Below are 26,427 nucleotides of genomic sequence, written 5' to 3' on the forward strand. Positions count from 1 at the left end.
CTAAGTTCCAGGTCTGCCTGGAGATGGCTAAGGGCCCGCAGCCGGAGACCCACACAGGCTGACTCAAGTCAGAGTGGTATTCCCAGGTGGGGACCCTGAGGGGAGAGAGAGCAGGAGGTGGAGGCAGCCCCCAGGAGCTGCCCCACGGTCATAGCCTCTCAGCTCCAGGGCTGTTTCCACTGACTAGCTGCTCCTATGGGTCCCCTTGGTCTTACTCCCCATTAACAGGGACTCAGATACACAAGCAGATCTCATCTGGCTGAGTTCCCCAGACTGAGGAGGGTGCATGGGAAACTCCCCCAGAGTTGGCTGAGGCCTCCAGGTTCCTGGAAGCCCAAGTGACAAAGGGGATGTTGCTGGGTGGTGGAGAATGGCCATGCTTTCCACCCCACCCTGAAGCCAGCTACATCCTGGCAGGCAGGGCTTGGGCAGGGCCATCAGGGTCCTCCTAGGGCTGTCTCCCACCTCAGCTACCTTTGCCCCCAAGCTAGAGTCAGGACGGGCGTCCTTGGCCCTTCACACAGCTGAGGAAGCAGAGATTCCAAGAGGGATATCAGAACTGTGTGATTCTCTGAGTGAGGCGGGGCTGGCCTGAGAGTGCTGAGAGTTAGCGGGGTCCCTTCTCAGAACCCCAGGCTCACACTCACCAAGAGCAGACTGGGGGACACTGTACCATCGCTTCCCTCTCACCCTGGAAGCTTCGGGACACTGATGGGTGGAGCCCTTTGTGCAGCTGTTCTTGCACACAGCCTCCTCCTCTCGACAACCCCCTATGCTGCTTTCCAAAGGGCCTTGCTGCCCACTGGGCCCCACATGAGCTCCTCAAGGTTTGTCAGGGTCACCAATGGGTCCCCAGGGCCCAGCTCAGGGCTAGACACAAGGTAGGCCCTCCAAGGACTTACTGCATGTTTGCTGAGTGAATCCAGAGAACCCAGAAGACCTGGGATCCGTCACTGTTCCCTCCGCCAAGAGTGTGCGAGGGAAGGGGCTGGGTCTTGGTCACCCGTGAGTCCCCAAGGGTCAGTCCATGAAAGGGGGCAGACACCCTACTCCCGTTGGGGAAGGGACCAGGGTCGCCTTTGGGAGAGGGACCTGGGCCCCAGGGGAAATTTCCATACCTGGGGTTCATCTACCCAGGGCCCCCCAGCCCCACCTCCAGGTGCAGTGGGGTCTGGGCCGGCTTAGGAGCACGCTGAGTCCCTTGGGAAAGTCTTTGCAACCTCCCCAGGGCTCCATTTCTGTAGTTAAAAGTGTTTTGTAATGATTAAGATGCTATCCAAGTATCTCGTGATGCTATTTACATAAACTACAAGATCAGGCAAAACTAATCGAAAGAGAGATCAGGACCGTCCGCTCAGAGGGGAGAAGCTGACAGCCCCCACGAGGGAGACTTCCACATCGGGGCTGGTGATGCTCTGCTTCTTAACCTGGGTGCTAGTTATTTTGCACGAATACGTTTTTGTTAAAATTTTATTGAGCTGTGTACTCATGAGAGCTGCACTTTTCTATACCTATTTATTTTACACTTTCATAACGTTTTTAAAATGCTAAACACCAAGATCATAGTAATAAAACAGCATTAGTTTCCAGGTCCTCTCTACTTATGGAACCCTTACCCCATCCCTGAGAGCATCTCTAAATGAGAAGAGAGGCCTCTGCTGGGGGTGGGTGGCAAAGGAAACCGGGAGCTGTCCTGACCTGCGTGCCTGTCTACAAGAAGGCATCATTTCCACTGAGATGGTACCTTTCGGACGAGGAGAAATACCAGAGCTGTCTAAAATGCCTTCATTTCCACTTTGCAGGAGATTGAGAAAATGTCTCCCGACCACATCAAAAACAGAGGTGTTTTCTTTCGAGGTGGCTGGGAGGCTTGAGCAAGTGTGGGGAGTGGAGGGATGGCGTTTAGTCACACCCACGACTTTTCAGAGAGAGGGGGAGGGTGAGCCGCGTCCTCCCGGCTGATGCCCCGCGCCGCCGGGTGCAGGCTCTGCCCAGCGGGGCGCCGGGAGGAGGGGCGCGGGGGGCGGGGCGCAGGGTCCCGCCCCGTAGGCGGGGCTGCCACTCCGCTCCTCCCACCGCCCACCTGCCCCGCCCCGCCTCTCACAGCCGAGGGTCCCTCGGCCGCAGCGCTCCGGCCTCTCCCCAGGCACTCTGCCGGCGCCCGCCCCCACCCCCGCCTCCATCGCGCTCGCCCCCCGCGCCGACCCGCAGCGCCCCCAGCCCCTCCCGCGTTCCCGGCCTCCCCACGCCTCCTCTATGGGTGAGTGCGGGGCCCCCTGCCCGGCCTGGCCCCGCCATGCAGGCCGGCTGGCCTGGCCGCCTCCGCGCCGGCTCGGGGAGGGGCGTTGGCGAGGGGCATCGCGGGCCGGTTGGGGAGTTGGTGGGGGTAGGGGGGAGATCAAGGACAGGGCAGGACCGGCTCCTTCCCCTCAGCAGGCAGGGGCTCAGCCCGCCCCCTCCTCTGGGGAAGGCCTGCTTGAGATGGGAGGTAGACGCCGGTCTCAGAATCAGGGCTGTGGGGGTCCAAACTCTGTCCCCATGTCAGGGCGCGCTTAGTCACCCCTTCCCCTGGCCCTGCAAGCTGGCCGGGGTGGGCAGCCTCTTTGCCCCCTTTCCCTGTCCCCTCTGCTGCTGCACCCCAGGAAGAGGGGCAGCTTGGAGGGGGCCAGGTTCTGGGTCAAAGATGGACAGCTGGTGAAGGGACCACCCCAGGTTCTTGCGAGGGAGACCATCCATAGAGGCTGCAATGTGGAGGGAAGGAGTAGGAAGGGATCTGGGACCCCTGGAGTCCCCCTTTCCCCTCACTGTCTTGCAGGAATCCCCCAGGAACCCTGGGGCCCCAAGGTCACTGAGCCACCCCCCTTTCCCCTCCCCACCCCCCATCAGTGGGACAGAGAGAGGGAGCAGTTCATTTCCAAAGATGTTTTCTCCCCCTGGAATCTGGATAATTTCCCTAGGGAGCTGCAACAAGAAAAGGGCTCTGCACACAGATTCCTGTGCAGATAAGTTGGCATTTAAAAGAGAAAGGGACACTGCCCTCCTTTGAAGGGTGCATTGAGGAGACCGCCCCACCCCGTCCTCTGGTCGGGAGGCTCCTGGGCCCTGGGGAGCCAGGGTGCCTCTGCCTGGGGCGCACCCTCCCTGGGCCCCGCCCAACTAGTAACGCTCCTCTCCTCTCCTTTGCAGAGGACCGGAGCCTGGAAGAAGAGAAGGGACTGCGTTGCCAGAACCCTGACTGCATGGACAAGGGCCGGGCTGCTAAGGTAGGGAGGCTGCTGGGCCTGGGGGCCGCTGGGGCAGAGGGGGCAGGATGCTAACCACCCCCTCTATCCAGGCCCGGAAATCCATGGGGCCCTGGCAAGGGTGCAGCTGGCCTGGCCATAGTGTGGCCTGAGTTCAGGGGTGGGCAGGGCTGCTGGATGGCTGGTTTAGGAGGCAGAGGGGCTGACCTTGGTTCAGAAAGAGCAGAGTTGGGGGGGACTTCTATGAAGGCAGCAAGAGCAGGGGTGCCTCAAAGCCCTTTCTTGCCCTGCGGTCCTTAGAGCCCTGAGGTGACAGGCAGTGCTGCTCAATGACACTGATGAGGAAGCTGAGAATCAGCAAGCAGAGACACCCCCCGACCCTGCAACCAAGGTTCCGTTCCAGTGCCCCATGGGCACTCTTCCTGGGCCACCAGGCCACTCTTCAGGCCTGGGCATGGGTCAGGGACACTATGGGACTTTGTGACAGTGACTGCAGGCCTGGGGATGAGGAAGGGAAGAGGGGGCCCACTGGTCCTGGAGTGTCAGGACTTGGGAGCTAGGAGTGGACAAAACAAGAGGGATACAGATAAAAATGATGGGGGCCTTCTGCCTGGTCTGTGCTGGGCCCTGTGCCTCATGTGCTGTTTGTGGCAGCTCTGCTGGGAAGGTTGGGTCGTTGCCCTGTTTTCCAGATGAAGATACCAAGGTTCAGAGATGTCCTGTGACCTGGCCAAGGCCCCACAACTCAGGAGAGACTGAGCCAGGGTTGGAACCTGGGTTGGGCCCCTCCCCGAACACATTTGAGGGACAGTAGTGGTAACTGCCGCAACTTACCTTGTCACCCCGAGCCCTGAGGACTCTTTATCCCCTCCCTCTGGCCTTCTGACAACTGTCCCATCATTATTCTTATTTACAGTGGAGAGGTAGCGGGTCACCTGAGAATGCATCTTTAGGATGCGGGAGAGCTAAGATTCGAACCCAGAACCCTGATCTGTGTGGTGCCAGAGCCCTGTTCCTAGCCACTGTGCAGCTCAGCTCTGCAGCTGCAGAAGATTAAAGATGCCACCCCGTTACACCCTTCCACCCGGACACAGCCACTTACATTCTGTACAGGAAGACCATGGCTGGAAGGAACGTGGAGGGCTGTTCTGGGGGTGGGGAGAGGAGGGGGAGGCTTCCAGTTGCCGTGGCCACCGGCAAGGGGGCGGCTGTGATGTCAGATGCAATCTGCTGGCACGGATGGTGCCTGGCATCAGGGCTCTGGTGTTGGCTGGCTGCCTCTCCCCCATATGGGGGCTCCTGGCAACAAATTGGCCCCAGCTACCCTCAGTTACATCCTGCCAGGGGACTGTGAAGCCTTGGGGCCTCTGCCTGACCCAGAGGGATGGCAAAGGGGGCAGGCCACACTGACCCAGCCTCTTCTGTGGGCAGCCGACCCTCAGGCAGGCCCATAAGCTGCCATAGGAGGGGGCAGGAGTGAGGCCTATGACATGAGAGTTGGTGTCAGAGTGCCTGAGGGCCTTCTGCAGCTTCTGGGTCTCAACTCCAGCCCAGCCGTGGGCTGCCTGCTATTCAACATGGCTGATGTTGGCATCAGCAGCAGACAGTCACCCAGCCTGCAGGAGGAGAGCCCTAGTTCTGTTGGTGGTGGCACCCGCTTTGGGACAGGTGATACAGACTTGGCCACAAGGATGCCTGAGTGATCAGAGGCAGAAGGTCTAGTCAGGGAAGACATCTTGGAGGAGGTGACCTCTGATGGGAATGAAAAGGTGGACATGCATGCATGCTAAGTTGCTTCGGTCGTGTCTGACTCTTTTTGACCCCATGGACTGTAGCCCGCCAGGCTCCTGGTCCCCAGGAGTCCATGGGGATTCTCCTGGCAAGAATACTGGAGTGGGTTGACATTTCCTCCCTCAGAGAATCTTCCTGACCCAGGGATCAAACCTGTGTCTGTTAGGTGTCCGGCACTGACAGGTGAGTTCTTTATCACTAAGCCTGAAAATGTGGACAGGCAGAGCAGAAGCCAGGGGCAGTCCAGGAAGAGGGGACTGCCACAGGCAGAAGTGCAGAGGCAGGAAACAAGGGGCAAGAGGCAGGTCTTGCCAAGGGTAGGAGCAGGCTGGAGCAGAGGGTCAGAGGAGGTGAATGACACCCAGGTTGGTGAGAGCGACGAGCAAAGAATATCCTATTGTTGGTGATAAGAACCACCAGTGACCAAACATGTTTATGTGCCAGGCAGGTTGTCAGGTCCTCATGCTTGTTTCACTGAACTTTTGTGAGAACCTTAGAAGAAACGCATTATTATCATTCCTATGTGAAACATAAGGAAACTGAGGCTCAGAGAGACAAAAGAACTAGCCTACGTCACACAGCATGACTGGCCAAGCATAGCCTGGAAAGAGATGGAGGGCCTCGTTCTTACTGTCCTCCCCAGCCATTCTAGGAACCGCTAGCAGGATGTGACTAGCGTTTTGAAGGAGATGACATCATTCATTCATTCACCAAATCAGCCTGAAGCACCTGGCGTGCCAGGCCCTGTTCTAGGCCTGGAGATCTCCGGGGAACAAAAGTGTTCCCCTCCTGGAGCTGACCCCAGGCTCCCAGGGAGGAGGAGGGAAGTGAGGACTTGGGTTTGTCAGACTGGCCCCCCCCAGGCTGCCCTGGGGAAGGGCCATCTTTCAACCAGGCTGGACCCTTCTGCTTCCGGACCCACCAAGGTTTTTTGTGTGTGTGTTTGTTCTTTGGCTGCACTGGGTCTTCATTGCTTTGTACGGGCTTTCTCTAGTGGCAGAGAGCGGAGGGCTACTCTTTGTTGCATGGGCTTCTCATTGCAGTGGCTTCTCTCGTTGCAGAGCATGGGCTCTAGGGCTCACAGGCTTCAGTAGCTGTAGCACACCAGCTCAGTAGTTATTTGCACAGGCTTAGTTGCTCCTCCACATGTGGACTCATCCTGGAGCAGGGATTGAACTCATGTCCCCTCCATTGGCAGGCGGATTCTTAGCCAATGCGCCACCAGGGAATTCTGAGGATTTTTGTTTGTTTGTTTGGTTACATCTTTGTTTTTATTTATTTTTGGGTGTGGCACGTAGGATCTTAGTTCCCCAACCAGGGATTGAACTGGTTCACCCTGCATCGGCAGCATGGCGCCTTAACCATTGGACTGCCACAGACGTCTCCACCCTTGAGGTTTTATTTGAGCCTCTCCTGGGTGCTGGGGCTTTTGAAATGGATCAGCCACTCCACTCCTCCCTCCTGTTCCTGGAGTTCACTCTGGGGGAATGGAGATAACCAGGATGGACTTCCTGGAGGTGGCTGCTGGTGTCTAGAGAAATGAGGGCTTATTAAGATGGAAAAAAGCTGAGTGGGGATGGGGATGGATATTGGGAATGAAGAGTGAGTAGGGCTCAGAGGATGGGGAAAGGTAGGCAAAACTGAACAGGGAGCATCCTGAGGTCCAGGTGAGGTGTTTGAACTACCTGTCTTGGGGACCACGGAGGGAGGTGGTATCCCTACACTTCCCCAAGAGGAAGATGTATAGAGTAGGGGACCTTCCTGGTGGTCCAGTGGCTAAGATTCTGCACTCCCAATGCAGGGATCCTGAGTTCCATCCCTGGTCAGGGAACTAGATCCCACATGCCGCAACTAAGAGTTTGCTTGCACAGCTAAAGACCCCACATGCTACAGTGAAGATTGAAGATCCTGTGTGTCGCAACCAAGACCTGTCACAGCCAAATAAATAAATGAATATATTTGTAAAAGATGTATGGAGTAACCCACACCTGGGAACTTCAGGGTTGCAGCCTACCCCTTTTCCAACTGCAGGACCCTGGGAAAGTCAGTTTACCTCTGAGCCTCAGTTTCCTCATCTGGAAGCTGAGGCTTCTAGAGTTGTGACAAGAATTAAGAGGGCTCACCTGTGGAGTGCTTAGCAGAGAGCGTGGCTTGCTGTGGTGTTCAAGAGGATGCTAGCTGTAATCATGTGTGTATCATTTGTGCAGGGGGAGAGAACCCCTAGGCTCCCAGCATGCCCTTCTTTCCCTGAGATCTGAGATCACCTTGTTTCCATCCTAGACCTGATCAACCCCACCCAGCCAGACGGATGTTTACTGCACAGTTATCCTGTCCCCAGGGCAGGGGTCCTGTTGGGGACCCAGAGGAAGTGTTTGCTCCCTCCCTCCCAAAGGGCCAGGTGATGACCTGGTGGGTGTCCCCACCCTCCTGCAAGTTAACCACAGGGCAGAGTCCCTTGATCTGGGCATTCTGATGTAAATCTGTACAGGCACCTCAGGTCACAAGGGGACACAGAGAAGGGCTGACATTGGCCTAGGGAACTGCCTTTGAGGGGATGGAAGACTTGGGGTGTTTGTCCTGGAGATGGGACTCTCAGGGCATCATCCTTAAAGGTATCAGTTCTAGCAGCCACTGTGTTCTTAGCACCTACTGCGTGCCAGGCCCTGCCTCAGTGCTTCTCCATGGGGACCTCATCTAGTCCTCACCCCCACCCTGTGCAGCAAGGACACACCATCTCCATCAGAGACAGGACACTGAGAAAAAGAGAGGGGAAAATAACTTGCCTGGGTCTATCTCAACCAGGTCTGTCTGTCCTCAGAGCCCACCATTTCTAACGAACTGTCAGGAGGAAAGGAGCGCCTGGTGAGTTTTTCTGCAGGGCTCCCAAGCGCCCTGGCAGGGAGGTGGACTTTGGTTCAGTATAGGTAAGAGTCTCCAACAGCTGAAGCTGTTCTCTGATACATAGGTAGTGAGCACCCCATTGCTAGAGGCAGTTTAAGCAGAGAGTGAAGATTGGATTTGATGACCTCAGACTTCCCTTCCAGCTTAACATTGGGCTCTGAGCTGGCAGGGATGAGTCGGTAGGGGTGGTGTCTATGTCTGGGGGAAGGCTTGTCAGATGAAGACCTGTGGACACAGGGCAGAGGAAGGGGTGGGTCTGAAGTCCTTGTGGAGAAAGAGTGGGCAGGATGTGGTGAATAATGGAAGAAGGAGTCACTTACTCTCCTGGGCAATGGTTTGGGGGCGAGAGGTAAAGGCCAGGCACCCTTGAGAATGGCCAGATTCTGGGATCTCTGGAGGTAGCTGATTCTTACAGATGCTGGTCAGCTGTAGATCCGGGGCAGGCAAGTGTGTGACTGGAGAATGGGGCAGGACCAGGGAAGCAGTGCAAGTGGAACTTTGGGGCTTTGGCTAAGTAATTCGGAGGGGGAAAGTGAAGGTCTGGGGTGCCCCAGAGGCCGGGACAGAGGACTCACCACATGCCACCTGGCCAAGATGAGCTGCCCTGGTGTGGACCAGCCCCAGGGAGGTCAGCGCTGCTAAGGACGGTGACTCCCATTAGGAAGGGCCTCCTGTAGTCTGGAGGGGGTCTGATGGGAGTGATCTAGAGTTGGGAAAATGCAAGTAGGTCTGAACCAGGAGGCTGGGAGTCAGGGGTGGCAGTCCTGTCATGCCAGACTCCCTAGGGAAGGGGGTAGGTGTGCTTGGGGCGATGTATCCCCAGACACTACCCCTACCTCAAGTCCTGAACGCTGAATTATTCTGAACTCAATCTGCCAGGAACCACCGACGGGCGGGATGGGCCCCTCTTTCAGAACCTACTAGGCGTGGGCCAGGAAAAAAGAGGGAGGCACGGAGCTAGGCGGGTCCGTTTCTCAGGCGCCGCGGAGGGCGCAGTTCAGAATCCAGCGGAAGCCAGCCTGGCTTGGGGCGATTCCCAGGGCGGGCAGGGCCTGCGGATGCCTCCTTCTGGACCCCGGGGGGCAGCATCCTGCCGCTGGCCCTGGCCGGGGTCGAAAAGGCGAACTCTTTTCTTAAAGCCCAGGTCAAAGACTGCAGGTTTTGAACTTTCTGCAAGTCTGTAAGGGCAGCCCCCTTGGGGACAGTGACAACGGCCTCCTTACCTCTGTCCGCAGCCCGGACCCTAGGTTACCCCCAAACGCCGGCCGGCCCTCCAGCCACCCCCTGGGCCACGGGGTGGGGCGCCCGGAGCTTCCCGGGAGCGCAGCCCCTCCCCGGCACAGCCGGGCGCGCCGATGGTACGTCCCGGCCCGCCCAGGTGGTAGCGCCCGCGCCGGCCTACCGTAATTCCCCTACGACCCGCGCCCCCGCCGGCGCAGAGCGGACCGAGCCCGCCCCGCGGTTCCTGTGGCCCTCGCCCTACAGGCCCCTCGGAGCTTTGGCAGTCTTGGCCCCAGCCCTAGCCACTGGGGAGGAGACCCATGTCCCTAGGTGAGTCTCACGGGGAAGTTCAGAGGTGGGGTGGGTCCGGGAGCCAAGACTCCCCCTGAATTAATAGACAGAAGCCCGGGGCGGGGGGAGCAGGAGGGATATTGCTGGTAGGGGAGGGCAAGAGTCCCACACAGCCCTGGGCCTGCAGGTGGCCGTCGATGGGTGCCACTGGCTCTGCTTCCACTTACTTGAAGGTGGAATGGGCTCCAGCGCCCGCCCCCACAATGACTCTAGGGTGGGGTCGGCTGGGATAAATGGCCGTGAGGAGTCTGTAGGGCTCCAGCCCTGGTGTGAGGGCTGCTGGTGGGGCGAAGGGTTCCGAAGGGGATTTGGCGGGGCTTAGATACGTGGTTTCGGCGACCTCGCCGCATCTGGGCGTCCATGACTGTCCGAGGGGAAAGTCCTCTCGATGCCGGCAGGGGGCGCGAGAGTCTGCACCTCGGGCCGCCTGGGTCTGGCCTGGTCCTCGCTGGGGAGAAGGGGAGAGAGAGAGCCAGAGGACCCATGGGTCTTCTGGAGACCCAGAGGCCAGGAGAGACCCTGGGCCGCTCTGATGAAAGACTGAGGAAATGGAGGCCCAGGGGCCTCGGACCCTACCAATTCCTCCAGTTCCTTCCCCAGGCTTGGAGGGCTCTGGGAGGATTTGTTTCACTATTCTTCTGCTCCTTTGCCAGAGTCCAGATACACATTTGAACCCAGCAGCCATCCCTAGATAGAGAATTCTAGAAAACTGGCCAGTGCCATCTTTGCACAGTAGGGAAGGGTAGGAGGTAGGTAGGTGAGCCCCAGAAGCAGGTGGGCAGCCCAGGCCTGTGCCCTCTCCCTGATTCCCTCCCAAAGAGCCTTTTGTGTGGCTCTGAAACAAGAGGTGCCTGGAGAAGTTGCAGGCTTCCCGGTTGGGGGCTGGGGCTCCAGGACACATTTCTGCAGGACCAGGGCAGGGGGTAAAGTTCATGGACCACACAGCCTCTCCTTTTCCACCTAGTACCCACTGGTCCCAGCTGGTTGGCTCCCTGGGGAGGAAGAGGGCTCACTGGCTTCTGGACTTGGTGGCATGGAGCTGGCCTGCAGAGAGGTTCTCTACACCCTTACCATCTTCCTAGCACAGGGCAGGTCCTTAGAGCAGGCTCTGCCTCCGGGGGGACCCCAGAACCTGAGAACAAGCGGTGAGGCCCAGGCCTAGGGGAAGGGAGGAGCCAGATGGGCCGTTTGGAGAGGAGAGCAGCCTGGCAGAGCCGGCTCCTCCCTGGCTAACGTGCCCATGCATGCAGCCTCCATCCCTGGATTTCTGAGGTGCCAGATGGAGCCTCGGGGCTGGGAGCCTCTTAGGGGAGCTTAGCTTGGGTAGGGAGCCCCTGGGCAGGGGTGTCCCCCTGGCCAGAGAGTCCCAACTTCTGGTTCTAGGCCAGTCTCCTGTGGACAGAGCACAGAGCTGGCCCCAGACCTGTGACCTCCCCTCTCCCACTGCAGACCAGGCTGGGGCCCCAATCCACTGTGGGGAAGGGGAGGCCCATAGGCCTCTGCTTTTCTGGGGCTGGGGAGGTGGTGCAGGGCGGGAGTGGCAGGGGGCTCCTGCCTTGGAGACTCCATTATTCATCAGCCATGGCATCTGGTTTCTGGGTATCAGTTTCAACAAGCCAGTCCTGACTCATGAGCCTGGAGCTGGGGCTGGACTAGGGAGGGGCCCCCTCCTCAGGGAGTCAGGGCCTGGGACCTTTTGGGCCTGCTCACGGGCTATTTCAGCTCCCTATTTAGCGAGGCGGTGGGAACCTTGAAGCCTGCCGAGGCCTCCTCCCTTCCCTGTGCAGGGCTCCTTTCTTCCTCTGCTCCACAGGTTCCATGACCCTGCACTCTTGGCCCTGGGACAGCAGGGCCCTGGCCCTCCAAGGAGCAGCCCCAGCCCTGGATGGAGAACCCAAGCGGGAGCGTGACTCAGGGTGGCCAGAACCTGGTCACTCCAGTGACCTCCGGTGACCTGTCCTGGCCCAGTCCTGATGGTCTCCACTCAGTGCAACCTGGCTACCCCAGACTAGTGGGCTTGGGGATCTTCCCTGTCCTCAAGGGGGTGGACCTCAAGTCCCTGCTGCCCAAACCACCACTTGGCTGGTCTTTATGTCACCACGGCTTCTCTGTGCTTGAGGCTCACAGGGAGTGGTCCAGTGGGCATCTGCTGTTAGAACAAGTTTTTTTACCTTTCCAAACCTCAGTGTCTTTGTCTGTTGAATGGAGATAGTAACAGTATCTTCTCCTTATGGTCTCTGAGAAGAGTGAACAGGATTTGGCATGGGCCTGGCGCTTAGGTGTGCTCAGAGGTTGGCCTGGGGGGCAGCAGCAGGGGCAGGGGGCTTGGGCAACACCACCAGTCTTTGAGGTAGAAACTGACCTGCCTGGGGCCAGCAAGCCAAGGTCATGGATGCTGGAAGGGATGGAGAGAAGCCGTGGACAGGCAATGGAGAAAGCTTTGTTAACTGTTGGGCACCGGAAGGGGCATCCTGGCCAAGACCTTCCTGGCCCCAGTGGCCTTCTCTGGCATGAAGCCCCTCCTTCTGTCTTCATTCGTCCATTCATCATCTTAGTCTACACTGAGTACCTGTGGTGGCCAGGGCTGTTCTAAGTGCCAAAGATGAAGCATGGGCCAGACAGCCAAGACTGCTAGCCTCTGGAGAGAATATTCTAGCAGGGAAAAGTGATAATCAAGAAGTGAACAAAGAAAATAATTTCAGATCATAATATAAATAGATGCTTTGGAGAAAATGATTCAATTTAAGGGGACTGAGAGTTCTGGGGTAAGGGGGTGTTTATCTGGAGAGAAGAGTAACGGCCTCCTTGGAGAGGTAGGATTTAAACTGGGGCTCAGTGCCAGCTGTTGGGAAGATCAAGGGCACATGGTGTTCCAGAACACAGAGGAGCAGGTTCTGAGCTCAGTGAGTTGTAGGGATTGAAGGAAGCCAGCATGGCAGCCCACCCTGTGGAACCGGCCAGGGGGGCAAGGTAGGAGCCAGGCCACAGTTGGGATTTTATTTTAAGCAAGATGGGAAGTCACAGGCGGGTTTGGTGGAGGGCGGAGGAGTGACATGGGCAGGCTTCAGTTTTAAAAGATTTGCCTATGGTATGGAAAGAGGGCCACTCAGGATGTGGGAGGGGACACAGCCTTGGAAACCTCCTGACCGGGATAGGCGGATAAATTGCTGCTCCTCACAAAACCTGCAGACCGTCTTCCCCCCACAGAACCAGATTGAGGGGGAGCTGTCTAGGGGATGGGGCTAATGACAGCGTGTCTCCCTCCCCCATGAGTACTGAGGAGTGCCCCAGGGAGGCCATTCCAGAACCCGAGTCAGAAGCCTGGGTGTCCGTCCTGCCTGTGGACTTCTCTGTCACTTTACCCCCCACTTGATGAGCGAGGATAACAGTGCCCGCCTCCACCTCCCGGGAGTGAGTGTGAAAGCGCTTTGACGACCTACAGTGGGGACCCTGGCACCACACCCATTCCTGGTCTGCGTCTCTCGGGCTCTGATGAGCGCCCTCTGGCGGTAGGGCACCGGAAGCTCCCACATGGCCTTAAGCCGGGGAGGGGTGCGGGGCGGTAGGTGCCAACCTGGAGCAGCAGGGGCTTCGTGGAAATTTGAGTTGGGCTGCCGGGCTCTCCTGACGCCTCCTCTCACTCTACTCCTGGGCGCACCCCAGAGACCACCCTGTCCGCCTCGCGCACCTGCCTTCCGCCCGCCGCCTCCACTTGTGGTCATCAGCCCCACTCTGCTTCTCTGCCTGGCCTGGGTAGTGGGAGCGGGGGTCCCCTGGGCTCAGGCTCTGAGGCGGGGGTCTCTTGGATTGCGGGCCGGCACTAAGATGACCCTCAAGAAGGCCTCTGAGCGCCGGCTGTGTGGCTGGGACTGGGAAGTGGAGTCAGATATCCTCGGGCCTGGACGGGGAGCGGGGTCCGAGGACCCCTAGGGAGATGTGATGTGTCCTTAGTCCGGTCCCCCCTCTTCTGCCACCAGCATTAAGGAAGGTCCCTTGTGGGAGGGAGAAGAAGTTCTGCGGGCTCAGGCTCTGGGGCGGGCGTCCCCAGGACAGGAGGGAGGGGGTTAAGATGCCCTATGGCCAGGGGGACCTCCTATGCCCAGTCGTTCGCTTTGGGGGGGGGTCGGTGGAGGTCACAGCAAATTGAGGCGTCCGCGAGACTGGGCGGGGCCGGGGTTCTGCAGTCAAGGTGAGGGGGGTTGTCACCGGCGGGCCCCCCTGCCCCCAGCATCCAAGGAGGTCCCCGGGGCGGGGAACCCTCTGAGCCTGGGACCTTTGCGTGGGAGTGGGGGGTGGGGGTCAGGGCGGGGCTGCCGGCGGGAGGGTGTTCCCCGCCCCCCGGGGTCCCCCGCGCGCTCGGCGGGCGGGCGCTGCCGCACAATGGCAGGAAGCGGGGCTCCGCGCTTTGTCCGGCGGGCGGCGCAGACCGCCGCTTCCTCCGGCCGCCATGGGTACGGGACCCGGCGTCTCCGGGCGCCGCGCGGCCTCCAGGCCGAGCCCTGGGCTGCCCTCCAGAGACTCCGAGCCTGGCTGGGCAGGGGGTCGTGGCCGCAACTGGGAAGGCCAGGTACGGGCGCGGGGGGGCCGGGGCGGGTGCTCGGTCGCTCCTCCGTGCGCGTCTCTAAGCGGATCCGGTACTCGGCGGCCCAGCCCCCTGCCCGGGGTGCACACCGCGGGGGTGCAGGGGGAAGGAGGGGCTGGGGAGGCGATGAAGGGCTGGAAGCTTGAGATGTGTCCCCCACCCTGGCACCAAGGGGACCAAGCAGCGGAGGGGACAGCCAGACCCTGGCCTTTTGTGTCTGGGGCTGACTCCGGACACACCTGTGGGTCCCAGGCCCTGCACTGGCCACCCTCCCCTTTCCTTCCTCTGCCCAGGCCCTGCCCACACCCCTCCTACTTCTGCTTCTGAGGCCACCCTGGTGGGATTGGGAAGGCTGATTTCTCCATGCCCCATCCCTGGGCGAGTCAGCCTTGATCGTGCTCCCCAAGAGGCCCAGGCCCCTCTATTATTTGTAAAGTTACTGCCCATTCTCTGCCTTTGGACATGCAGTGACGCCTCCACTCTCTCCTCTTTGGCTTGAGTCCTGAGAACTTTTGGATTCGGACCCTGCTGTCTCTCCCTGGCTGGCAGGGTCGCTGCTGCCCTTAGAGAGTGGTTGGGGGGGGGGGGGATGTGGGGGCAGCAAGGAGGTGGGGAGTAGACCTTGGGTCTGAGAGAAGAGGCTCAAGACTCTGGCTTTGGGAAGGGGCTACACTGCTTTTGTGATGGGGAGACCCCCCCCAACCCTGGAGGGAGTTGCGGAGACCCTGGCGTTTGGAGATGGAGGAGTGAGAAGAACAGACAGTGTGGGCTGTGCCCACCTCAGCCTCAGCTTCCCTCCCTGGGGGTTCTCAATCCGCTGAATACTCACCTGCTTCAGATCCTAGCCTGACTCTCACTTCATCCTGGTGTCCCTGAGCCTGGGGGCTACTGGGAGGATGGAAAGAGGTCAGCCACCAGCTGGACTCTTGTTAAAATTAGCATTAGTATCAGTAGTAAGTTCCTCCTCCAGGGGATCCTCCCAACCCAGGAATTGAACTCTTGTCTCCTGCATTGGCAGGTGGATTCTTTACCACTGCGCCACCTGGGAAGCCCACCTATTGGTTAGTACATTCAGTTAATATTTACTTAGTGGCAATCTGTATGCTATGCAGTGGTATTGTAGGTATCATAAGTAAGAAATGGCAACTCACTCCAGTATTCTTGCCTGCAGAATTCCATGGATGGAGAAGCCTGGTGGGAGCACATTTACTGGTTAGGTTTTAAAACAAGATTGTGGCACAGAACCAAGGACTTGGACTGGAAGAGTCCCAGAGAACCACCCCCCCAAACCCAGCACACCCACAACCTAGCATGGCTCCTGCCATGTTACCCCCCTACCCACTGTGAGGCTAGGGCCTGGGCAGCTGGTCAGCCCACAGCTCCACTGCCCAGTGCCAAGCCTGGCAGCAGAAAAATGAAGCTGTCAGGGAAATCGCTAGAGGCCTGGAAGGGGTCGGCATGGGGCACCTGTGCCAGACTGACTGCCAGGCTGGACACAGAGGGCGAGAGGGCTGCCGAGCTGGCTGGCTGTGAGCCTCCTGGGGAGAAAGGACAAGCCCTTCCTCAGACTTGTTGTCAGGAAGAGATGCTCACTGCAGGGGTTCCTGTATCCGCAAAGCCCGGCCCTCTGTCAGGAGGGCCCCACTCCTCTCTCCCTGCTACCAAGAAATGGTGTGAATGTGGTGAAAATGTGGGATCTGGAGCTATGTACCCTAGGTTCAAGTCCTGACTCCACTAGCTGTATGACCTTAAACAAGTTGCTTAACCTCTCTGAGCCTCACTTTCCTCTTCTGTAAAATACAGACAATCCTAGCCCCTACCTCCTGGGATGAGGGACCCTCAGTGTAGCCCCGGGCGCAAGACAATCACATTATAAATGATCAGACATTTTCAGCTTCCTCTTCTTTCCTGTCTTTGGCGATTTTCTCTGCTGTCTAGGCCATCCTTACGCTGTCTGTCATCTTCAAAATTCCTAATTGGGGGACTTCCCTGGTGGTCTGGTAGCTGAGAACTCTGCGCTCCCAACACAGGGGGTCCAGGTTCAATTCCTGGTCAGGGAATTAGATCCCACGTGGTACAACTAAGATTTTGCATACCACAACTAAAGATCCCATGTGCGGCAACCAAGACCTGACACAACCAAATAAATAAACAAATATTAAAAGGAAAATCCCTGGGACTTCCCTGGTGGTTCAGTGGTTAAGACTTCACCTTCCATCCCAGGGGATGTGGGTTTGATCCCTGGTCGGGGAGCTAAGATCCTCCATGCTTTGGGCTGAAAAACCAAAACAGAACAGAAGCAATATTGTAACCAATTCAATAAAGAAGAAGATGCCTGATCAGGCTCTCTCCAGCCCAAATCTCCAGTGGTCCTCTATCATGCTACTTAATAATCAAACCCGTACTTATTTTTTTTTGTTTGTTTGTTTTTTTTAAATTAATTAATTAATCTATTTTTTTAATTTTAAAATCTTTAATTCTTACATGCGTTCCCAAACATGAACCCCCCTCCCACCTCCCTCCCCACAACATCTCTCTGGGTCATCCCCATGCACCAGCCCCAAGCGTGCTGTATTGAACGGCTAGGATGAAATCAGTCGGTGAAGCTGACAGACCGAAACTGCCGTCCTTGCAGAGCTGATAGGGCCTGGAGGCAACAAAGTGAGGCACACAGACTGCCTGCCCGTGGAAGGTGTTACGGAGAGAAGGCGGGGGCAGGGAGTGAGTGTGGAGGAATGAAACCTTACAAGGGGGAGATGGTGACTTTTGAGGGAAGGTCTGGAGGAAGGGAGGTAGCTGGTTATTTCAGTGTCTGGGAAAGCATTTCAGGCTGAGGGATTAGCAGATGCCAAGGCTCAGAGGTGGGGCACGTCTGAAGAAGCATGTCTGAGAAGGCAGGAGGAGGGACTTCCCTAGTGGTCCAGTGGTCAAGACTCTGCTCTCCCAGTGCAGGGGGCCTGGGTTCAATTCTTGCTCAGGGAACTAAGATCCTGCATGCCACAACTAAAGACCCTGAGTGCTGTGACTAAAGACCCAGCACAGGCAAATAAATAAATATATGCATGCTCAGTGGCTCAATCGTGTCCGACTCTTTCTGGCCCCATGGACTGTAGTCTGCCAGGCTCCCCTGTCCATGAGATTTTCCAGGCAAGAGTACTGGAGTGGGTTGCCACTTCATATTCTAGGAGATCATCCCAACCCAGGGATCAAACCTGTGTTTCTTGCATCTCCTGCAGTGGCAGGTGGGTAAAGCGTCTGTCTACAATGCGGGAGACCCAGGTTCAATCCCTGGGTTGGGAAGATCCCCTGGAGAAGGAAATGGCAATCCACTCCAGTACTATTGCCTGGAAAATCCATGGACAGAGGAGCCTGGTAGGCTACAGTCCACGGGGTTGCAAAGAGTCGGACACGACTGAGTGACTTCACTTTCTTTCACTTCTTTACCACTAGTGCCACCTGGGAAGCCCAATAAAAGGGAAGGCAGGAGGCCGGTGGGTGGGGGCAGTGTAAGGAGCTAGGAGAACAGGACAGGAGGCCCCCGAGGTCACCTGCCTTGGCAGGAGGCGGGAAGCCCTTGCAGGGTTTTGAGGAGGTCCGTGTGACTCCTCTTTGAACTGGGTCCACTGCGGCTGCTCATGGAGAACAGACTGGGGTCAAGGATGGGTGTAGGGTGACCAGCTCTGGGGCCCTGTCATCCTGCCAAGAGGCGATGGGAGCTAAGCTGGCCTGGAGAGTGTGGCCGGTTTGAAACTATGGATATTAAGGGTGGAGCCTGAAGACGCATTAGACTGCCTGGATGACGGGTAACAGAAGGATCACAGGTGACCCCAAGGTTTTTGGCCTAATATATTTTCTTGGGGCTGTCATAACAAGTCAGGGTGGCTTTAGAACAACAGAAGTTTATTCTCTCTGTTCTGAAGCCAAAAGTCCGAAATTAAGATGTGGTCAGTTCGTTCTCCCTTGGAAGTTATCAGGGAGGACTCTCCCTTGCCTCCTCCAGCTTCTGGCGCCTCCTGGGGTCCCTCAGTGTCCCGTGGCTTGTAGACGCATGACTGCAGTCCCTGCCTCTGTTGTCCCGTGGCTTCTCACTGTGTGTCCCCTCTCTGTGTCTCTTCCCTTCTTATAAGGATGCCAGTCATATGGTTAGTCCATACTTTATCCTGTGTGATTACAGACCCCATTATGACCTCAGCTTAACTAATGACATCTGTAATGATCCTCTTTCCATCAAGGGCACCTTCTGTGGTGCTGGGAGTTAGGACTGAACCTATCTTTTTTTTTTTAAAGAAAAAAAAAAGAACTACTTGCTGTGCTGCCGGGCTTGTGAGATTCTAGCTCCCCAACCAGGCCTTCCCAGGTAGCTCAGTGGTAGAGAATCTGCCTTCCAGTTTAGGAGATGCAGGTTCAATTCCTGGATCAGGAATATCCCCTGGAGAAGGAATTGGCAACCCACTCCAGTATTCTTGCCTGGAGAATCCCACGGACAGAGGAGCCTGATGGGCTACATACAGTCCATGGGGTCACAAAGAGTCGGACATGACTTAGCAAGTAAACAACAACAACAGCAGTTCCCCAACCAGGGATTGAATCCAGGTCCATGGCTGTGATAGCACCAAGTCCTAACCACTGGACCAGGGAATACCCTGAACCTATCTCTTTGAGGGACATAATTCAGCACATAACATCAGCATAGCCAGAAGGTGTTGCCAGTAATCGAAATGGGTAGAGCCATGTGGAAAATTTCAGGAGCTCATGTGAGGACCTCTTAAGTTTGAGATGCTTGTTGGGATCCAGGAGGAGGATGGAGAAGGTGGGTCCAGAGTCTTGGGCCTGGTCCCCACAGGACGGATCACCTGGGAGCCCTCCCTAGGACAGTGGGTGTGGGTAAAATGAGGAGGGGTCCACAGAGGGGAGGGAATAGGCAAGGCATGGGTCCTGGGGACCGAGGAAGAAACGGTTTCCAAGAGACCATGTCAAATGCTGGGCCCTGGGCGAACAAGCAAGAGGACTTCCAAGTGTGGATGTCAGCAGATTAGAAGAGCAAACTGGGGAGGGAGCAGAATTGATGGGAGAGGGTCTGAGAGAAAATGGAAGAATTCGAAAATCTCCGGTTGCAACCATCATAGTAATAGTTTGATTTAGGCAAAAGCCATTGGTGAGGACTAAAGTCCTGGAGTGTGCAATCACTGGGGAGCAGGCTATCCCAAAGTGTCACCCCAGGACTGCCTACTCATTGGTGGTTTAGTGGCTAAGTTGTGTCCAACTCTTTGCGACCCCATGGACCATAGCCTGCCAGGCTCCCCAGTCCATGGGCTTTTCCAGGCAAGAATACTGGAGTGGTTTGCCATTTCCTTCTCCAGGGGATCTCCTGACCCAGGGATTGAACCTGGGTCACCTGCATTGCAGGCGGATTCTTTACCACTGAGCCACCAGAGGAGCCCTGTATCGACTCACTACAGAGAGAGAATACGCCTGTCAACCACAACTAAGACCCAAATAAGTAAACATTAAAGCAAACAAACAAGATACAGTGAGATCCCCAGATGGTCTGGCACTGGGGCACACCGAGGAAGACATAGTCCACTCTCTGTCGTCCCTGCACATATGCTCATCATTAAACTATGTGAGAAGAGTTGATGCTTTTGAGCTATGGTGTTGAAGAAGACTCTTGAGAGTCCCTTGGACTGCAAGGAGATCAAACCAGTCAATCCTAAAGGAAATCAATCCTGAATATTCTTTAGAAGGACTGATGCTAAAGCGTGTGCAGATGTCATTGTGCTGTTCTTACAACTTTCTGTAGGTTTGAATTATTTTAAAACAAAACGTTGAGGGAAAAGAAAATAAAGGGTAATGGGAGGAGAGAACAGGAACTGGTGGTTATGGATGCCTGGTTTTACAGAGTTTAGTTATAAGTGGAGGGCGAGCTGGAGCTGGAGAATCGGGTTGGTTTGCCCATGGGAATGATCTGGTGAGAGGTGGGTCTCAGTGAGAGGTGGGTCTCAGTGGAAGGCTAGTCTGGGATTGGGGCAGGGTGAAGCCTCCACAGCCCAGGATGGGTGGGTGGCTGTGGTGGTTAGGGCTCATGGAATGCCTTCTGGTGGCTTCTGTATCCCTGGAAAAGTAGGCAGTGGGTCAGTGGGGCATGAGTTTGGGATGCTTAGGGGATGGAGGAGATAGGAAAGTCATCCGTGGGGGTGGGGATGAGAGCAGACTGGAGCAAATGGGTAAATCTGAGGTCACGTCTCTAAGCAACGGCCCGTGGGTCCCACATAGGCACCCAGATGCCAGCATCATTCCCTGACTCCTCCATAAGCCCCTCCACACCCTGACTTAGAAATCCAGGGTGGTCAGCTGTTCGGGGGCTGCGCAGGTCATAGAATTGAGGGCAGAGGCCCTGGGCACGGAGGACGGGGAGGCAGTCTGTTTGAAGACACTGAGTTGGGCAAACTGACAGGCAGCCCCAGCTTCACTTTTTGGGGCCCTTTCTGCCTGTGTTCCAGAAGAGGCCCTGGGAGCACCTGCTTCATGGTTACTTACTCGGCGCTGTGTTTCTTGTGGGCGGGGCTTTGCTTTCTCTACATCCCCCAGAATGGACACCTTGTAGGTGCTTGGGAAACACTTGATAGATAAATTAATAAGCACGAGCCCCTGTAGAATGTGGATGTTTGGACATGAGGAGCAGCCCCTGTAAGGCCAGGGGCCCCGTGTAGAGGGGTCTGGGTCCACCCTGCCCCCATCCTTTCCCACACAGGTATGCCACCACGCCGACTGCCAGCAGCTACACCACCGGGGCCCCCTCAACCTCTGTGAGGCCTGTGACAGCAAGTTCCACAGCACCATGCATTATGATGGGCACGTCCGCTTCGACCTGCCCCCCCAAGGTGAGCACAGGGAGGGGCCAGTCCCTAGAGCCCTTGCCTGGGGGCACAGGGTCCTGGTAATTGTAATTCTCATGACAAGGCCATGAGAAAGGACACGCAACTGTGAACAATGAAACCCAAATCCACTGCTGCCCCTTTTGTTCCACAAATGGTTTTTTTGGAACATTTATTTTGTATTGAGGTATAGCTGATTAACAGGGATTCCCAGGTGGTGCTAGTGGTAAAGAACCCACCTGCTAATGCAGGAGACAGACACAGGTTTGATTCCTGGGTCGGGAAGATCCCCTGGAGGAGGCCATGGTAACCCACTTCAGTATTCTTGCCTGGAGAATCCCATGGACAGAGGAGCCTGGCGGGCTACAGTCCATGGGGTTGCAAAGGGTCGGACATGACTGAAGCAACTTAGCATGCACGCACGCATGCATAGCCGATTAACAATGTTGGGATAGTTTCAGATGAACAGGGAAGGGAAGTATACATGTCAGTATACATGTCAGCATACATGTCAGCATACATGTATGCTCAGTCATAAGTATGCATGTATCCATTCTCCCCCAAACCCTCCTCCCTTCCAGGCTGCCACATAACACTGAGCAGAGTTCCATGTGCTATACAGTAGATCCTTGTTGGTTATGCATTTTAAATACAGCCGTGTGTACATGTCCATCCCAAACTCCCTAACTATCCTTTCCTGCCATCCTCCCCCCTGCCTGTTTTTTAATAAGAGGAAAAGTTGGGGACCGGCCCTGCTCGAGGGCTAGCCTGTCCCCTCTAGGGGCCAGGTCCTTCTCAGTGGACCTGCCCCTGCCCAGGCCAGCGTGGAGAATGTCCTTCTGTCTTTTCCTCCAGGCAGGGGATTCCTGGGCAGATCCTCCAGCCAGGCAGCCAGTGGGCAGAGACAGTGGGAGGTGGGATGAGCAGATCAGAAGGAACTTGCAGCAGGAAACAAGAAACGCCTCCTGCTGAACAGGGGTTTGCCTGGCCCACTGCCAGCTGACTGTGCTGAGGTGGCTTTGTCTCCCTCCCCAGCTGGTCAGAGGGACAAAAGGGCTGCTCCCCAGGGCCCCTGGGACTTTGGGTGTGGTCACAGTGGTGACCTGCAAGAAAGGGGAGGGGGAGGGGACACCTGCAAGAAAGAGCCATGGACTTTGGTCCCTCCCTGCAACAATCCTACAGGCAATGCTTCTTTATGCCTATTTCATAGATGGGTAAACTAAGGTGGATTTGTACTGGGCACAGGGCATCACCCAGGGTGTCATTCCAGGGCCCTTGCATCTTTTTTAGTCTGGGGATGGATAAATGATAAGCAGTGACTGATTCCTCCTCACAGAACTGAGGGGCCCTGGCTTGTTAGGGAGGCGGGGTCCCAGGGTCCATAGTCGGCTTTGGTTCCTCTGGAGACTGCCGTGTTGGAAGACTAAGGAAGGGACCGGGGACATGGAGGCAAGCACAACTCTGCTCCCACTCAACTCCACAGGCTCTGTCCTGGCTCGGAATGTGTCCACCCGGTCATGCCCCCCACGCACCAGCCCTGCCGTGGACTTGGAGGAGGAGGAAGAGAGCTGTATGGATGGCAAGGGGTAGGTGAGGGGTTGGTGGGTGGAGCAGACACCTGGGAGCTCCCAAGGCTGGGTGTCAGGTCACAGATCTAGGGACCAGAGACCCCTCCTAGCCCTGCTGCCACCCAGATTCCTGGAGGGTGAGCCTCTAGGGCTTCTGGGAACAGACTCCATGTGTCTAGGGACCCTGGGTATAACTCCTGGATTGGCCACTAGGGAGCGCACAGCTCTTGTAAGCCCCTCCCCACCTCCACCCCTGCTTGCCTGAGCCAACCTGAGTTACCTGGCCACCTACAGTCAGCAAGGGGTGGGTCACCAGCTGGGGCCTACCCACATCCCACCCTGATGAGAGCCCACCCACGCCTCCAACCTCTGCCCTGACTGGCTTCCTTGCAGGGACCGAAAGACCACAGGTCTGAAACTCTCCAAGAAGAAAGCCAGGAGAAGACATACAGATGTAAGAAGCCCCCAGGCTGGCAGAGCAGGGCCCACCCGAGCCTCTGCCCCTCCTGGGCCCTTTCCATTCCCGAGGCTGGGCCTCTCTGCTCTGAATTCCAGGACCAGGGATGGAGGGTGGAGTGAGTGTGTCTTTCTGTCACCACCCAGCCCTGCCCACCTTAGCCCAGGTGGGGGATGCTCCAGGAGCTCCTGCCTCCAGCAGGAGGGCTGCCGGGGGCCTCCCTGGGATAGAAAAGGACAGGGCAATCCCTGTGCTCACCAGGACTCTGGGGTGGGGAGAGGAGGGCGCTAGGGGTGCAGACGCTGAGATGCATGTCCGCTCAGGACCCAAGCAAGGAGTGCTTCACCCTGAAATTTGACCTGAATGTGGACATTGAGACGGAGATTGTACCAGCCATGAAGAAGAAGTCTCTGGGGTAGGGCTTGATGGGGCTGAGGGGAGAAGGGAGCTGGGAGGCAGTTGTAGCCTCAGCAGGTATGACTGTGTGTCTGTGTGGTGGCCTGTAAATGAGTGTGTCCTCCCCCATGGGCACCCCACTCGTGTGCAGTGAGGGCCTGGGAGCCGTGCTTGAATGGACATGACCCACCCCTAGGGCATGGACTGGCATGTGACAGGGTCTGCCCTGGTATGTCAACACAAACGTGTGAGAGAGAGGGTGTGTTGGCTTGTGTATACACGTGTGAACCTCCTATTTGTGTGTGCATGTATGAACCTGGGTGTGATCCCCCTGGGGTCTCCCTTTTTCTTTAGGGGGCGGGGTGGGGGTTTGTGTGATGGCCCCCAACACACACACCTCCTGTCCTGGGGCAGGGAGGTGCTGCTGCCAGTATTTGAAAGGAAGGGCATTGCACTGGGCAAGGTGGACATCTATCTGGACCAGTCCAACACGCCCCTGTCCCTCAGCTTTGAGGCCTACAGGTTTGGGGGACACTACCTGCGGGTAAAAGGTGAGTAGGGGAGCTGGGGCGCGACTGGGTCCTCTGGGGAGGGTGTTGTTTCCCAGCTCAGGTTCCCGTTGGCCATGGCCTTGAGCAGGCTCATTACCATACAGGTGTCTCTGCTGGGCGGCAGTGCTGGGTGCTGGCAGGGTGGGGCTTTGGGGGAGGGCAGCCAGGCCTTGGTTTGGATCCTCCGGTGAGAGAGAGGACTGGGGCCTCGTCCTCCACGGGCCTGGGTTTTGAGGACCTCTACTTGTCCCACCATGCCTTGCCAGCCAAACCAGGGGATGAGGGGAAGGTGGAGCAGGGGGTGAAGGACTCCAAGTCCCTGAGTCTGCCGATCCTGCGGCAAGCCGGAGCTGGGCCCCCGGCCCAAGAGCGTGTGGACCCCCAGAGCCGCCGGGAGAGCCTGGATATCCTGGTGAGGAGGGGCTGTGTCAGGGCTGGGGGTGGGGAGGGGCCAGAGGGGAGGTCACCTGGGCCCCTTGCTGCTCCTGTTGGGAGCTTTCCTCCCCCTTCTGTGAAATGGGGCTGTCTTGGGGCATATGGGGTGGATCTAACCCAGTGCAGGGGGATGGGCCTGGGGATTCTGAGTGTTCATGCACAGAGTCCGAGCATGTGTGTCCAAGCAGACATTGTGTGGGGAGCGAAGCTGTGTGTCACTGGCTGTGTTCGTGAGCGTTCGTCAGGGATCCACTTGGATGTGGGCTTCTAAGTGCACCCGAGTGTGTGTGACTCTGTGTTCTCCCATGTGCTTTATGCTGCTGGTTGGGGTTGGTGGTGGGGGGAGGCGTGGCCCAGGGGCGCCTCTCTGGACCTTCCAGCCCCCAGGGCATGCGTAGGTCTCAGGAAAGGTGGCCTCACAGGGTGGGGGAATGCAGAGACCCTCCTGCATCCCAGGCAGGTTTGAGGTCCTGGAAATGCGTGATGGGGTGGGGCCATGGAGGTCAGAGTGGACCTGCCTCTTGACTGTTGCTCCCTGGCCAGGCCCCTGGTCGCCGACGCAAGAACATGTCAGAGTTCCTAGGGGAGGCAAGCATCCCTGGGCAGGAGCCCCCCACACCCTCCAGCTGCTCTCTGCCCAGCAGCAGCAGCAGCGGCAGCAGCAGCAGCAGCAGTGGCAGCGACAGCTGGAAGAACCGGGCGGCCAGTCGCTTCAGTGGCTTCTTCAGCTCAGGCCCCAGCACCAGCGCCTATGGCCGGGTATGTGGGCCTGGGTGCCTTGGGGCAGGGCGGCTGGCTGACCCCTGACCCCTGACCCTGACCACGGGTCTCCTCTCAGGAGATAGACAAGATGGAGCAGCTGGAGGGCAAGCTGCACGCCTACGGCCTCTTTGGGCTGCCCAGGCTGCCCCGGAGGCTGCGCTTTGACCATGACTCCTGGGAGGAAGAAGGTGACGAAGAGGAGGATGAGGATGACGCCGGACTTCGGCTGGAGGACAGCTGGCGGGAGCTAATTGATGGGCACGAGGTGGGTGCCGCCCGCCTGCCCACACCTCCCCCGTTCTCAGGGAAAGGGGGGCATTATCGGCCCTGCCCCACTCCATGGGGCCCTTCCCCACTCCACGGGGCCCTTCCTAGGGTGGCAGGATGTTCCATGGGCAGCCCTGCCAAGCTGCTGTCATTAACCAGCTTTGGAGGAACTCAGGCAAGGTGAAAGTGTGGTGCACTACTTGGCTGGCCCAGAACTTGGGGGGCCTCTGTGTCTCAAATGGGAAAAAAAGGTTGCGTGCAGGACCACTCCACCTGCTCCCCTGATCTGGCCACCCTGGGGCTCCTGGAGACACCCTGCCCTCCCCACAGAAGCTGACCCGGCGGCAGTGCCACCAGCAGGAGGCGGTCTGGGAGCTCCTGCACACGGAGGCCTCATACATTAAGAAGCTGCGGGTGATCACCAACGTGAGTGTGGGACCCAGAGCCACCCTGCCTCCCTGCCCACCTCTGCCCCCACCTTGGCCTCCTCTGGGTGTCCCTGAGCAGAGTTTGGACCTTTGCAGAAGGAGCAGGTGCCAAGCAACAAAGGGGGAGGAAAGTGGGGGCAGGCCACACCCCAGCATGGAGGTGATTCCCTGGGGCCCCAGGGAATCGGGAGGGGGCTTGGGGCAAGTTTGCTGGCTTGAGCTGAGTAACACAGACCTCATCCTTTCACTCATCCACTCAACAGCTGTTTCCAAACACCTGCTGTATGCCAGGTGTCCAGCAGCCCACACAGGATGGGTAGGCACTGGGGGTGGGGGGCCGTGTAGGGACTTTGACTGGGGGAGCATCTGTCCTGGGCTTGTGGGCTCAAGGAAGACACCCTCTGGGCAGAAACCAGAGAGCCAGGGCAGAGCTGGAGGAGAGAGTTCCAGATGTGGCAGCCAGGGCAGTGTGCCAGAGCGGCTCTCCAGGTGGGGCCTGGGTAGGGGGACCCCCAGCTGGGCCATGAACTGGGTCTTTTCTCAAAGGGTGAACCCTTTCTGTCCCAGGCTGCCTGCCTCAGGGCCTCCCAGGATGGGGAA

At 57.5% G+C, this 26,427-nt stretch overlaps 1 protein-coding gene across 5 annotated transcripts in view; it reads left to right on the forward strand.

Moving 5' to 3' along the window:
• The window catches only part of PLEKHG5 (pleckstrin homology and RhoGEF domain containing G5), a 49,622-nt gene that overhangs the window by 17,655 nt on the left and 5,540 nt on the right, over positions 1 to 26,427 (forward strand). For 2 of the 5 annotated variants that reach the window (XM_069544793.1, XM_069544788.1), the window contains exons 2-11: positions 3,187 to 3,263; positions 20,840 to 20,969; positions 22,447 to 22,549; positions 22,925 to 22,985; positions 23,312 to 23,403; positions 23,799 to 23,935; positions 24,202 to 24,347; positions 24,914 to 25,129; positions 25,209 to 25,397; positions 25,730 to 25,825. In XM_069544793.1, the coding sequence (XP_069400894.1) occupies positions 3,187 to 3,263; positions 20,840 to 20,969; positions 22,447 to 22,549; positions 22,925 to 22,985; positions 23,312 to 23,403; positions 23,799 to 23,935; positions 24,202 to 24,347; positions 24,914 to 25,129; positions 25,209 to 25,397; positions 25,730 to 25,825 (1,247 nt within the window). Of the gene's footprint in view, positions 1 to 2,101; positions 2,261 to 3,186; positions 3,264 to 13,921; positions 14,074 to 20,839; positions 20,970 to 22,446; positions 22,550 to 22,924; positions 22,986 to 23,311; positions 23,404 to 23,798; positions 23,936 to 24,201; positions 24,348 to 24,913; positions 25,130 to 25,208; positions 25,398 to 25,729; positions 25,826 to 26,427 lie in introns of those variants that run through there. The other 3 variants (XM_069544792.1, XM_069544791.1, XM_069544790.1) reach the window with 3 other exon arrangements.

This window comes from Ovis canadensis, chromosome 12 (genome assembly GCF_042477335.2).
Source record: "Ovis canadensis isolate MfBH-ARS-UI-01 breed Bighorn chromosome 12, ARS-UI_OviCan_v2, whole genome shotgun sequence".
Taxonomy (NCBI): domain Eukaryota; kingdom Metazoa; phylum Chordata; class Mammalia; order Artiodactyla; family Bovidae; genus Ovis; species Ovis canadensis.